This window comes from Amphiura filiformis, chromosome 1, assembly GCF_039555335.1.
Source record: "Amphiura filiformis chromosome 1, Afil_fr2py, whole genome shotgun sequence".
NCBI classification, from domain to species: domain Eukaryota; kingdom Metazoa; phylum Echinodermata; class Ophiuroidea; order Amphilepidida; family Amphiuridae; genus Amphiura; species Amphiura filiformis.
The window spans coordinates 50,576,990-50,591,702 of NC_092628.1; the positions used below are offsets into that span (position 1 = coordinate 50,576,990).

A 14,713-nucleotide genomic window follows, 5' to 3' on the forward strand; every position below is an offset into this window, starting at 1 on the left:
TAAACTTTATAAATCTGATGATTTATACTTAAAGTGTATGTAGGTGGGATGAAAAGCCGACGATCAATTGAAAATTTTGACCTTTTGTATTGAAGATATGGATTTTTTTTCCCAAAACACCAAAAATAATTAGGGCTTTTTGGGAAAAAATCCATATCTTCAATATGAAAGGTCAAAATTTTCAATTGATCGTCGGCTTTTCCTCCCAGCTACATACACTTTAAGAATATATCATTAGATTTATAAAATTTACTTCGAGGACTGTTATATATCAAAATTTGAAAAATATAATTTTTTTATAATTTGTCATAAAATTTGTATTATATCGTGATTTTCAAAAAATGAAAATTATTTGATATCAGATATACATGCTTCGTATTCAGAATGCAATTCGATACGTCTGAGGTGCTCTCATGTCCCCTAAAAAATACTGTCGAAACGCTCAAAACGCTCATTCCAGATCCCTTAAGATCACAATTATTTACCATGAATAAAGGTAATAATCGAGCACAAGATGACAATGGTAGGGTGGATTAAAAGACTTCGTTTTGTAATGGTAAGTTACCTATATGATTACGTGTATTTGACAGTTATATTTGATATTAATAAACGACACATAATTTGGTCTCAGAACTTTATATTAGGACTTTATTGATGTATTGCTTTGTCGACAACTTGCCGACGTCGGATCTTGAAATTTGACAATAGTCGGCAATAAATATTCTACTCGACAACAGCCCTATTTTTGGGAGAATATATACATGAATAGTTCATAGTTTACTAGTATTCTTGTAGAAGCATCAAAATTGAGAGGTGGATGTGATATAGTGATATAAAAAGAAGAAAAAACAACGACAAAACTTACCAGAGACTTTGCAATATTGTGGATTAAGGTCATTGTAGGCGTATCTTGACTAAGTGAATAAGATCTTTTTCTTTGGTTTTGTGTCCATTGCCTCTGTGGATTGAACAGAAACGAACAAACAAACACTAATGAGTATTTTAAACCTATAATAGAACATTGAATAATTGATTTCGCTGTAAATTGAGAAGGGAAAGCAATCATTGATATGCAGCATTTAGCAATTCAAGCTGAAGCCATATCCGGGGTCATACTAATATGCTGATCCGAGTTTCAGTTATGAACATCAGCACATTTTTGTTTTTTGTTTTTACTGTATGGTTGACTTCATAATAATGTACTAAAATCAAAATTCAACACCTATTCTCTTAATCCGAATTATTATGCTAATTATAACTTAAAATATAGCCATGTCTCCTAAATGCTGAAGGTGTCGACAGTTATTCTGAAATGTTTTCAGAAACATTAACGCTGCTTGAATTTGATTAGCATTTCGTTCTGGTGTACCAGAACGTAATTCAAATTTCACGATATTTTTGCTAAACGAACAAATCTGCAAGAATGTTTTTGTACATAAACGTTTATTTAATAGCCAGAAGTTTCGAGTGGTATAAAAATCTCAACTTTCTAGAGAAAAGTGGGCGATGATGCTGTGGATCACGAAATGCCCTTTAATCCCCCTGTTGACATGCCCGGTTGACATGAATGGTGGGCTTGTGGTATTACTGCATGGCGACCTTTGAGACTTGCTTTCTGGTAGTATTTATAGTCACCAACCAGGAAGCAGTTTCTCCGGCTACTGTAACAACTATCCTTCCCCTCAGTCATCACACATTCGCCGTAGAAATAATGATTTAAGAGGATTAACTACCATAGCAAATATGGGTTATATTTGGCAAAAACAAGGACTTTCAAACATGAAATTTTTTTTTTGGCCAGTTCTGTTTACTGACCCCCAAACATTAAAACGGGAGTCTCCCTAGGAAATATTTGCAACTGATTAAAATGACCGATATTCTACTTTTGTTAGGGGTGGTGCAATAATTATGTGTACCCCCGGGGGGGTGAATTCTCAAAATGGTCTGCCAAAATTCGCTTGCCCCCCCCTTTGGCCCCCCCTGACGTAAAAATCCTTTGCCCCCCCCTTTTGACGTGGACGATTTTGGGGAACCCGAATTTAAAACATTACATTGTCTTATCATATAATGCGGGGGTACACATAATTATTGCACCATCCCTTACATTTACACAAAAAGTGGGAGGTAATCGTTTAAATGAGAAAATTATATTTAAACATTTTCAGTTCATTTGAGGTTGAGACAATCCATAAAAAAATCACATGAATATTATATTTCTATTTACATAGCATTTTGTAATTGTAAGCCCTATTTTACATTGTTGTTTGATTCTTCAATACGCGGATTTTGGGTTTCTCTACCGGAAGTTAATTTGTGCCGAAATTCCTTCCCACAATGCAATATGCGTATTGCATAAGAAAGAATATTGATTAACCTCCGAACTGTATCTATTGTTATGCAAAACGCTTATTGCATTGTGGGAAGGAATTTCGGCGCAAATTTACTTCCGGTAGAGAAACCCTAAATCCGCGTATTCTTATTCTACTGTATAACTCTCACACGTGACCAGTCATTATATTGTCCCATATTTCGTTTAGGAGACAATTAATGTCACAAGTGATTTTTAATTTTCGACATTTTTTCAGAGTAATGTTGCTTCCCTTCAAGTCCTAAAGTTGTTGAAGTTCAAAGACGTCAAATTTCAACCAGGTCTCATATTTTACCAAAGGCAGATCAAGGACCAAATGTTTATTCTTGTCTAAAACTAGACATATTCACCGTGTGCTTATGGTGTTCCCGGACGTTTAAAACACGTAATTTGGCAGTGTCCGTAGTGTATTGACTTTCTGGCAATGCTGTTACGTAATCAAGTATGTGGTATCATTTAGGTTATACATTAAATGAAAGACAAAGGTACAGTCTTTATGTGAAAATCCATCAAAATATTCAATATATGGGGGGTCAAAGGTCAACTTTCATCATATACTCGTAAATGTGACGTATTTAACTTTACATTACTTTTTTATTGCAAATAAGCCACTGCATTTATTATGTCCGTTGTTCACGCGTAATACCTTTGAAAATAGTAAACAATTACTGATGATACAGTAAGGCCAAGTGAAATTAAGAATTTCAAGGATAATTGTAGCATAACAGAAGGAAACAAACAGTTCATTTGGTATCCAGAGAAAACGCAAATAGATGAAAAGAATAATGATGATGATCATCATCATCATGTATCTCCATTGTTTTCGCTAACATCATCATTGCTATTTTTTATTAATTCATTCATATAGACATTATTGATTAATGTCTACCCTTTGACATGGCTGGCAGGCTGTTGGTCTATTGGTGCATGTTAACTTTTAAAGTATCACCGATTAGAAAGCACCGGTCTCGTTTGTTCGGCCGGCGGGCAGAGTTTTCCCATGGTGACAATTAATCCAATATATCTCCTCTTATGCTATATAGCTATTAGCTACCGGATGTGTGATAACTGAGGGGATAGATATAGTTGTTACAATAGCCGGAGAAACTGCTTCCTGATTGGTGACTATAAATACGGCAGAAAACACACCGACTTTCAAAGATCACCATGCAGTATACCAAAAGCCGACCAGTCATGTAAACAGGGGGATATTTAATCAAAGATAGAACTGGGTTTAGTTCCTTAAGGGGTGCTCGCGAAGCAGACGGACGTCCGCGAAGATTTGAAAAACTTTGGAAATGGTAAACAATAGATGATCATAATCATAGTAAGCATGGTACGGCCAAATTGCATTAAAAAGTATAATTGTAGCATACCAGAGAAGGAAACGAACACTTTATTAAGCATCCACAGAAAAGATAAATAGATGAGAAGGCTTATATCATCATCGTCGTCGTCGTCGTCGTCGTCGTCGTCCCCATTATCATCATTATCCTTTCATTAATTAGTTAAGTTAAACGTTATTTAATGATTTCTTCACATAGCCGGTAGGCTAGGCTGTTGGTCTATCTGTCTGTGTCTACTTTTGAAATACAATAATTTGGCTAAGCGTATCACCAGCAAGGTATTGCTTCATATTATTGCTGAACGAATTCGGAACCATACATACATACATACATACATACATCGATTTATATTGCGCCTATACAATTTTAGCTCTAGGCGCATTACAATAAGAGAAAACAAAGAAAGAAATAGCAATGACAAGAAATGGATCAAATTGGAAAAAGATTGGTTTTTAAAAGCTTTTTGAAGCTGGCCAGTGGGTTACCACCAGAACAAGCAGGTTTCAGGAAAGGAAGAGGAACGAGATATCAGATTGGAAAAACTTGGCGTTCCAATAAGCTCTGTTTCTCTGCTTCATCACGGCCTTTGCTTGTGTCCAGCATGGACATTTCTGGCGCATCATGAAGGAAATGGGATACAGAAAGCCACAGTAAAACCTGAGTGTGGAGACTCAGACTGGTTTACAATTGGCCAAGGAGTACGTCAGGGGTGTATTATATTTTATCACCTTATATCTTTTTTAACATCTACGCAGAGTATATTATGAGATTTGCACTTGATGGATACTACGGAATTGTATCAATCGGAGGTAGACGAATAGATAACCATAGGTATGCTGATGGCACCATCCTCATTGCAAGAACAGCAACTGAATTTCAAGACCTAATAAACAGGGTGGGGTAAAGGAAGTTAGTGAGGAGTATGGACTGTTCCTTAATGTCAAAAAGACAAAGGTCATTATTTGTGGAGGAAAAGCAGACCAGCAGTTAAAGGCTGATGGAGAGGACACTCATTGTTGACGAAGGAGGCAGCAGTCAAGAATTAAAAGGTTCTAGAGCAACCACAAATAAGCATCGTGAATGCCCTGGTATTTCCAATTGCTATTATGGCTCTGAAATATGGGCTGTCAGAAGGACAGACAATTAATTCCAGGATTCAAGCTTTTGAAATTTGGTGCTGGTGAAAGATGATGAGAATTTCGTGGAAGATCACAAAGCAAATGAATTTGTCAGAAGTCAACTTGGTATGCATGTCAAATGTTCAGTGTGCCAGATTGATCGCAACAAATTGCAGTACTTTGGTCACATCCCAAGAAGAAATGGTGACAACTTGGAAAAGATGATAGTTCAGGGGTCAAGTTGAAGGACTTCGCAGAAGAGGCAGACAGAAACTCCGTTGGACAGATGGAATCAAATAATCCACTGGACTATCCCTTACGAATGCTTACCGTCTTACATTGGACAGGCACAGTTGGAATCTACATCATGCATACTGCAGTTACTGTCCGTTTTCCTATACACAATACACAGTGCTCTCACCATTGACGCGCGACCTTTACAAATAGTGTATGTTAGAAGTATATTGCATTTGCCTAGTTAACATCACTGTGTGAAAATAACCGGCCAATATTTAAACTATTCTCCAAACTTCTAGCAAATATATTTCTCTAACATGACCTAAAATTACAGCTAGGTTAGATGTTCAGAAATAGTCGCACTTTCGTAGAATATGAGTGAGGGCAAAGCATAGCTAGCCAACTCCCCGTGTTAATTGAATGGAGATTTGACCGAAAATATTGAGCTATATTGGTAACGGACCGCTCCGTTCTGAAGGATGCCACAAAAAAACGGTACAAGCTACATTTAAACTATTCTATGTAATTCTAGAAAATATAGTTTTGTAACATGTCCTAAATTTTTAGCTAATTTAGGTGTTTGGAAATAGTCGCACTTTTGTGTTTTAGGAAGGATATGTAAACGACAGATAACACCAAAAATATGAAGAAATTATTTCCAAACCGTGTTAAGTCAACAATCATTATGTTGCTCATTTTCAAGAATGCTGGTTAACAAAAACAGGCCATTGTCTCATTTCGTGAACAAAGGTCCACATACCATTGTTTCCTTGCGTTTCCTTTATAATCGGTTACCCAGCTGAAGCTGTATTACAGTTCATTGCGATACCGGACATATAAAACAGACACATGTGCACAACCAGAGAAGATCCGATTTAATCAGTTGAGCTGTTTCAATGAGTGTTATCTTGGTTTAATAGCTTTTAATGGGGTTTAAGTCCTGCAAAGGTCGAAGTGAATTCTACTGTAGACATGACTGTATCATGATGGGTCATAACGGGTCAGTCATCATGACCCATAGGACGGCGAGGACGATCACCGAGTAGAAAGTATCGATCACACAAGTTTGTTCCCATGACAATTAATCCACTTCATCTCATCTTATGCCATAATACGCCGTAAAAGTGATGATGTAACATGATTAACTACCATAGCAATAGGTTAAAACAATATATCGCTCTGCACTACAAGCAGACTGCACTCATCCCCTGTTTATACAAAATTTCATGTAAATAGGGCTTGAAATATTACAAAATACTACGTAAATATAAATTTAATAATTCTTGTAGTATTTATGGATGATCTCAACCTCAAATGAACAGAAATATTTAAAAAATAATTTTCTCTTTCAAATGATGACTTGTGATGTGCTCATAGAGAAATCTCATGATATTAATCCATTATCATATGCGGTCACAAGTCAACTTATCGACCCTCGTACAAGCGAACGTGTGATATATTCTAAAGCGGAAATATGTTAGGACTGGAGTGCATAGTTCAGGTAGTTTCTTCTTTAAAAAACAGATCCGGAATGGATGAAAATAGAGTTACATCCGGTCTTAAATTTCATTTTGTATTCTATTCTTACCCCTTTCGAACGATGACCAAGATTGATAAGATTTAGACGGATGCATGCTTAATGGAAGTCAATAATGTACAAAATAAATTAATTCAAGTTAGCAAAAATAGAAAAATTCGTCTCTTTGGCACTTTGGGATAAAACCCGAGATTAAGACAGATGTTTCTATTAGCACAAAAGCAAGTAAACTAACCCTTTACAGATTTACGTTGCTGCTGAGTGCCATTACTCTATTTCTGGGTCTTATTTTGCATTTTCATGTAGTGACTGTAGGCCCTATTACTGGTTAATACTGCCCTAACACGACAAAAGAGCATTAAGGCACACTGATTATGTTCGAGATAAGGTCATCTTAATTTTCAAGGTGAAAACCTAATGCGGAATGTGTTTTTTAAGGACCTTTTTAATATAATTTTTTTATCTGTCGGACGAAAAGAATCAGGGCTGTTTGATTTAAATCACGCCGATTTAAATCACTGATTTAAATCGCGATTTAAATCACATGATTTTTTTCAAAAACAAATGGTATAGGAGAGCTAGCACTGGTTGCAGAGACTGCGGTTTCCTCGTACTAAGGACGTCAAAATATTAGATCGTGAAAGCAGATGGTTTCAGAGAGGAGTCAAGGAAGCGATTTATGTAAAATGGGAGGGGCCTTCACTTAAAAAGGGAGGCGGGCTACGTCACAACTTGACAGGGGCCTATTGTTCAGTTATCAAGAAGATACCTTAGTACAGCTCCTAAGCTCCTAAACAGGGAGCCATTGTGTACTTTTTAGTAGAAGCATGAGAATTTCCACACATGAAGTACAAGGTCCAATGTTGAGGTCAAAATATTAGATCGTGAAAGCAGATGGTTTCAGAGAGGAGTCAAGGAAGCGATTTATGTAAAACGGGAGGGGCCTTCACTTAAAAAGGGAGGCGGGCTACGTCACAACTTGACAGGGGCCTATTGTTCAGTTATCAAGAAGATACCTTAGTACAGCTGCTAAGCTCCTAAACATTGAGCCATTGTGTACTTTTTAGTAGAAGCATGAGAATTTGCACACATGAAATCCAAGGTCCAATGTTGAGTTTAAGATGTAGATCCATTTTGTATTTGACTCCTGGTGACCGCTAGAGGTTACAAAAGGGGGTTTAAATTTTTTGAATTAAAGGTTTTAAAATGCTGCTAAAGTGAATAATTTTGTAAATAAGGGGAAAATCAAAGTTGAAAATTACTCAAAAGCATCTGTATACATTAGCACGATACCGCTTGTAGCCGTTAAAAGCTAAACTTGGGTTATACATGATGTTTTGTTTGAAAAGCTAATAAATGATCACATCAAACAACCGTGAGGGCTTTATCCATGCAAATAGTTAGTCAATTCTGTTATTTTATGTGACTTTATATATATATTTATTCATTCTAGCTAAGGATAGAAAAAAAAGTAATTCACGTAATTAATTTGAAAATCTTTTTTATGAATCAATTAATAGTATGATTTATAAACAGAATGTCATAAACGTTACCAAAATAAAAACACAAAGGACATGGTAAGATAATATGACAACCTAGGAATAGGATAAATATTCACTGGCAAATATCTAACTTTATCTTTTCGGCCATGATACTCTTGAACGATCAGTTTATTCTCTGTCTTACCGCTTACATGGAGAAGTCTGACCACATCGTCAATAAAAGAGAGATGGGCACTCCGATCACTGTTTATACAGGATCGCTTCCTTTACCTTTACCTTTACCTTTTATACCTTCACCTTACCGATTGGCTTCTAAAACCAATATTTTTAAATTGGTTCTTCCGCTTTCGACTAATTGTGATCAAGCTGATAGTAGTAGCAGAAAGAATGTCCCATGGTACATACTAGTGACTAATTAACCAATTACCATGATTGCACCTGAACTTAACATGAACTGTTTCATCCTAATTAAAACTAAGGAGGACGCCCTCAATATTGTTCAAAGATTATTGAACGTTTGTAATGTGGTGCTGAATTTGTGACTGAATCTGAGATTTTAAAGGACGGAGTACGTCGTGTGAGTGTTCATAAGATAGAAATAATTAATTGAATGTATACACTCTTGGATGCAGAAAAGAGTACGTTCTCTAACCTTGCATATAATTCACCTTTTCGGTAAATCCCATAAGCCTTTGCGAGTACACCTGAGAACTCGTCATTTGACGTCACGCCGACTTGCAATGCGCAGTAAAGATGTTCGATAAACGATGTGCGCATCGGTGCAGATTGGCGTGACGTCAAATGACGACATCTCAGGTGTACGCGCAAAGACTTATGGTATTTTCCGAAAAGGTGAATTGCTCGTTTTTAATAATATTTTAACCAGATTGGGACAATCATGATCATGGGTTTTCATTCTATTCTTCATGGAACCTGACTTGATATACACATATTTGGTATGACTCTCTATAGGCTTAACTACTCCCCAAAATACAGTACTTCATGGTTAATTTACCCAAGCCCATAAACATGACAGTTGGCCACTTTTCAACAAGTGACTTCACACGACAAGGAGAATGCCGGAACGGTGTCCAGTTTGGGTAAACCTTTTGGATTGCCGGGAATTCAAAAGGCTTTAAACTGAAACTGAACATCGCCCTCTTGTATCCGCCATACCTTAAAAAGACTTCTTATAATGCCACTCCCGTCGTTAGTCTTGTCATATGTTAATTTTTCATATTATGAAACTAACATGTTATGATTTGTTTTCCATTAATTGAAGCTAATTTAGTTTATTTGTTACCAGAATAAGTTATAAAAGTATCATGTTTTTGACAGAATCAGATATGTATGGTGGATTGGTGTTTGAACTGTAATACGTAGTTACCGTTTTTTACTGGGGATTCATATCTGTGAAGCAATGGCAATTTGATAAGAACTTAAGCTCTAATTGTACATGCTATTCTTGTCCCAGCCAATAACATTTTTTCACTACTTGTATTACGCACACAGCGGTCCAGTGCAATATACCCTTAAGACCCTAGAATTCTACAAAGTAGGTCTATTTCAAGGTTCTTCACTTCAGCTTACTAATCAATTTACGTAAGATTTGACAAGATTTGTTATCACAGGAGGCTACTATAGTTTCTTCAATTAAGTAGAACAAACAAAATGTGATATCTGCGATGGAAATATGGGTGATCGAATGATCATTTTGCTAAAAAGGAGACGAATCAAACGTTTGGTCAATAAAACGAAATGATTTCTAAAGAAAAAAGCCGCTAATAAGTCATTTAAATATTTAGAGGTAGTATACTTAAGAAATAAAGGGTAATGCAGTATCCTTTACACCCAAATATTTTTCCGAGGCAGTAAAAACGTAAATAATTGGTGATGCGAGCCGAACATATTGTTTAAACGTTTTTACTGCCGAGGACATATTATTTGGATGTAAAGGATAATGCTACACCCTTTATTTCTTTTCTATTACCACAAAATAATGCGATTTAAAGAGGAAAATATCACTTTTTTTCAAATATGGGAAACCTATTTTAACAACTCTTTTTTAAAGAGTTATCTTGAAATTCCCCTGAACAAGAGACTTTTTGCTAATTATCTCGCCGTTAATCTTGGCTGTGAAGGTCAATTGTGGAATGTCTAGGGCGTGCGCTGCCAACTAAGCAGCAAGTCCCTGAGTCGTTGTTAAATGGTTTGTGGAATGATGTGGAGCCGTGCTGTAAACTGTGCGGAGGCTTGTGGATCAACGTTAAAATAAGTTACGTTATTACGTAAAAGTGATGTCATTATGGCGATTGCATCAATTGGTGGAAGTGCGAGCCATGGCTACACATGATACAGCGGCATAAATAGGATGTTTAGTACAAAATATACCTGTATTAGGGGGTGGAAAACCGTTAAAGTAAGTTTTGCCTGGCATTTTAGACGGCAATTTCAAAACATTTGTCCCCTAGAGAGGTCTTCCGTCTTCAACAGGTTTTAGGTATTTGTTTTGTGAGTACAGACGCGATAGATGACGGCACATTATTAAACTTGCATCAAGTTTCCTACAAAAATGAATATTAACATGATTAATGTGTACACCATTTAAACAAGTTCATGGTCATTTACCTTTAAATGATAAGATATTGCCAACATTAGGTTATTCAACTTATTTTCAAAAACGCTTTCGCTGGATTTAGAGATTTATTTTGACTTGGAACCCTTCTATGTCAAGGACGTATGTCCAACACGGCGTTAGCATGGTTAGAGCCTATTATTTTTGTGGACTTATCCAACGCTTTACTTGGAATCTACTTTTATAGCCTTTTTAAAGATTTTGATTCCTAAGGACAATTCCATCTTTGTGTTTTATTTTAAACTTCTGTCCTTTTTAACTCCTGCTGCTAGATTTAGGCGTGTTATATTCTAAATCACATAAGAGTACATTTTTGTAAAGAACAATATACAGAGTGTCGCAATAATTAAAAAAAGGCCCGGTGTATTTGGGTTCTTAACTTGAAATAAAAACTTTTTTTTTAATATTCAAAAACCATGAAGTGACTTCTTTAATGGTGCAAAAATCATCCAAATCCATTTGCGCGCCACTGCGATTATTGGAATCGTACAAATAGACACATTATTGGAACTTTCCAATTGGGCAATACACATTAAAGCCATAATGTATGATTTCGATTTATGTACTTCTTACTGGTATTTTTCTTTCATTATCGTTTGAGTTTCTTTAACGGCTTACTGATGCAATTCTTGATATGCAGCATTGTCTTCAAATCTCATCTCTCTATCAAATGATGCAGATTCTTTCATAATCTGCTTCAGAATACTCTCAGGATCATCTCCTTGAGAATTATAAATTTCTGGATTATCTACTTTGGAATCTTAATCTTCATATTCAGGCTCGTCTACAACATTTACAGTTCCTTTGTGTCGCCTTGGGTTGAACTGGCGAGCTTAAGAGCAAGCTTATGGTTTGTCTGCAGCAGATAAAACATTCATATTAACTCTTCGATGATTCGCAACTGAATGATTAGAAACCCGAGAAAACCAGATATTTAAAGTTTCTTAATGATTCCTTCTGATTTTGCTGCTCATTTCACTGCCCATTTGCTAGTCATTTATTGCCCATTGCCGCTCATTTTGCTGTTCATTTGCTCAACTTGCTGCTCATTTGTATATTTCAGATCCTACCCTAAATCCTTAGTCTGAATCATGCTTGTGTTTCTTCAATGGCTTCCTGATACAATTCGTAGGATTGTTGGGAGACCTAAAAAAAAGCCACTAGCCTGGGCAGCTTTCTGGAAACTGGAACGCCTCTGGAGAAGTCCATCCCTGCCAATCGAAACAAAAATCAAGCTGTTTGAGACAACCTGTGTTATTATCTTTTTGTATGGGTGCGAGTCATCACTAAGGACACGGAAACCAAGATCAATGCCTTTGCAACATCTTGCTACAGAGTCATGTTAAACATCAAGCGTGTGGATCGGATTCCAAATGAAACCATCTACAATCTGACGTCCAACACCACCCCACTGTTTGCCAGAGTCAAGATTCATCAACTAAAATTTCTCGGCCATATAATGCGTCTTAAAGACGACTAGCCTGTGAAAGAATATGCCCTTTATATTCCACAACACGGGAATAGGAATCCGAGACGGCCGCGCACACTGTACTTACAGTATGCCCAGCACCTCTTGTGATATACTGAAGGGATGCTGCAACCAAACAAAATTGTTTTTCTTGCCCAAGACAGCTAAATTGACTTTATATATTACTGCCATGGAACCATTTCACACTTTTTCTTGCATTGTACTTTTCAAATTCGTCTGGAAATGTTTGCCTAAAACTATCCGCTTTTCAAATACAGTTCATTCTCGAAGTTACATAAGATATGTTCCTGGTTTTGCCACAAGTCAATATTTTGCTGAACTCGTTTGCCAAGTGATCTAAAGCTCCTCACTATTTTCTACGCTTCTAGTGTAGATACTAATTATAAACGATTATTCTAAAAGTCAGTGTAGATAATCAGTTACCCAACTTTTTTTAAAGACTTTCTGTCTACCTTTCTTACCCACAAAAACCCACAAAATAAAGTAAAAAACTTGCTTTACTCTCACAACCATCCCTTCCACCTAAGCATGACTTTATTTAAATTGATCCAAATTGAGGGAGGGCGAGTTGGCGCAGCGGTAGTTCCCTCGCCTTGCACCACTGAGGTCCCAGGTTCAAGCCCCGGCGCGGCCCAAGGACTCATGTGCACTTGCTTTATCCCGATTCCATGCTCGCTCTCGCAGGTTTTCTCCGGGATCTCCGGTTTCCTCCTGCTTTCAAAAAATCGGTGATTAGTTGTTTGGTTATCAAAAACTTCTTTCATCCAATGGAATTTGGGTAGCTGCACAGATAAATGGTGGATGTTACAATCTAAGTGCGGGTAGGTTTGCGCTATTTTGGCTGCACAATGCCTAGTTGATGCGATCTGATTGTGATGATTCACCATGGCAGCGAAATTACAACTCTTTGAACACTCCGTGATCTGTGGTAAGGCGCTATATAAATGCCGAAATTTATTTTATTTTATTTATTTTGACTTAATCAAGCCCAATGTGAACAACCTGAAGTCTTGTAGAGATGTCGCTGAATTGTCCTGGCCACCACTTTAAAATGTTATTCTTTTCCCCATCTTCGTTTATCTTATAGATTCAATTGTCACTAAGTAAAAGCAATAGATAATTCAAATGTTATTTGTTCAGGTCTTGGGCTAAAATATCTTTTGAGCTAAAATATATGTGTGACCTGGTATGACAATTTCTACAAAAGAAATGAAAAATCCTTTTAGATCTGTACATCCTCTTGCAAATCTTTTGATATTTGCTCACACCCACATTGTGCAGTTATTTTCCACCACTAGGATTAACAATTAAAATCACTCGTCCATTCACACCAAAAAGAGTGGATGGATTATGATAAAGTTATTGTCCAATGCACAGGTTGTCACTGAAATCAAAAATCCCTATTGCAGTGAAAGGCTATTCACCTCCCTCTGTATTGACACGCATTTACAGGGTGTCCCAAAATATTTACATCTTCAGCTATCGTTTGCACATTTTGACGAATTAATATTTACTGAAAAGTAGTACTCGGAAGTAGGCCGCAGTCTTTGATATAAGTATGAAACATAAAAATTGATAATACTATAATCACAACCTAGAAAACGTTTAACCAACAATCACTGTGAACACAGGTGTCCTTACTTTTATTCAAAACCAATCGGATAGGTTGGGCAAGGGTTGCTATATATATGGCAACATTCTAATAAAAAACTCCTTTGCACATTGATATGCATTCGTACACATTGATATGGTTCTTTAAGGGATCTAGAATGAGCGTTTATGGCGTTTCGACAGTATTTTTTTGTGGGACATGAGATCACATCACACGTATCGAATTGCATTCTGAATACGAAGCATGTCTTTCTGATATCAAATAATTTTCATTTTTGAAATTCACGATATAATACAAATTTTATGACAAATTATTAAAATTTGATATTTTTCAAATTTTTGATATATAACAGTCCTCGAAATAAATTTTATAAATCTAATGATATATTCTTAAAGTGTATGTAGCTGGGAGGAAAAGCCGACGATCAATTGAAAATTTTGACCTTTTATATTGAAGATATGGATTTTTTCCCAAAAAGACCTATTTTTTTGTGTGTTTTGGGAAAAAAATCCATATCTTCAATACGAAAGGTCAACATTTTCAATTGATCGTCGGCTTTTCATCCCACCTACATACACTTTAAATATAAATCATCAGATTTATAAAGTTTACTTCAAGTACTGTTAAATATCAAAAATATCAATTTTTAATGATTCCCCATAAAATGTGTATTACATTGCGAATTTCAAAAAATCAAAATTATTTGATATCAGAAGGACATTCTTCGTATTCAGAATACAATTCGATATGCCTGATGTGCTCTAATGTCCCACAATAAATACCGTCCAAACGTTCATACCCCTTCCCTTAATTCCCATCCTAGTATTACATACTGCAGTTACTGTCCGTTTTCCTATACACAATACACA

General features: G+C 36.3%; 1 protein-coding gene across 2 annotated transcripts in view; it reads right to left on the bottom strand.

The window, feature by feature from the left end:
* The window catches only part of LOC140148473 (uncharacterized), a 105,990-nt gene that overhangs the window by 2,387 nt on the left and 88,890 nt on the right, over positions 1–14,713 (bottom strand). For both annotated transcript variants that reach the window (XM_072170461.1, XM_072170453.1), the window contains exon 3: positions 866–958. In XM_072170461.1, the coding sequence (XP_072026562.1) occupies positions 866–958 (93 nt within the window). The remainder of the gene's footprint in view (positions 1–865; positions 959–14,713) is intronic.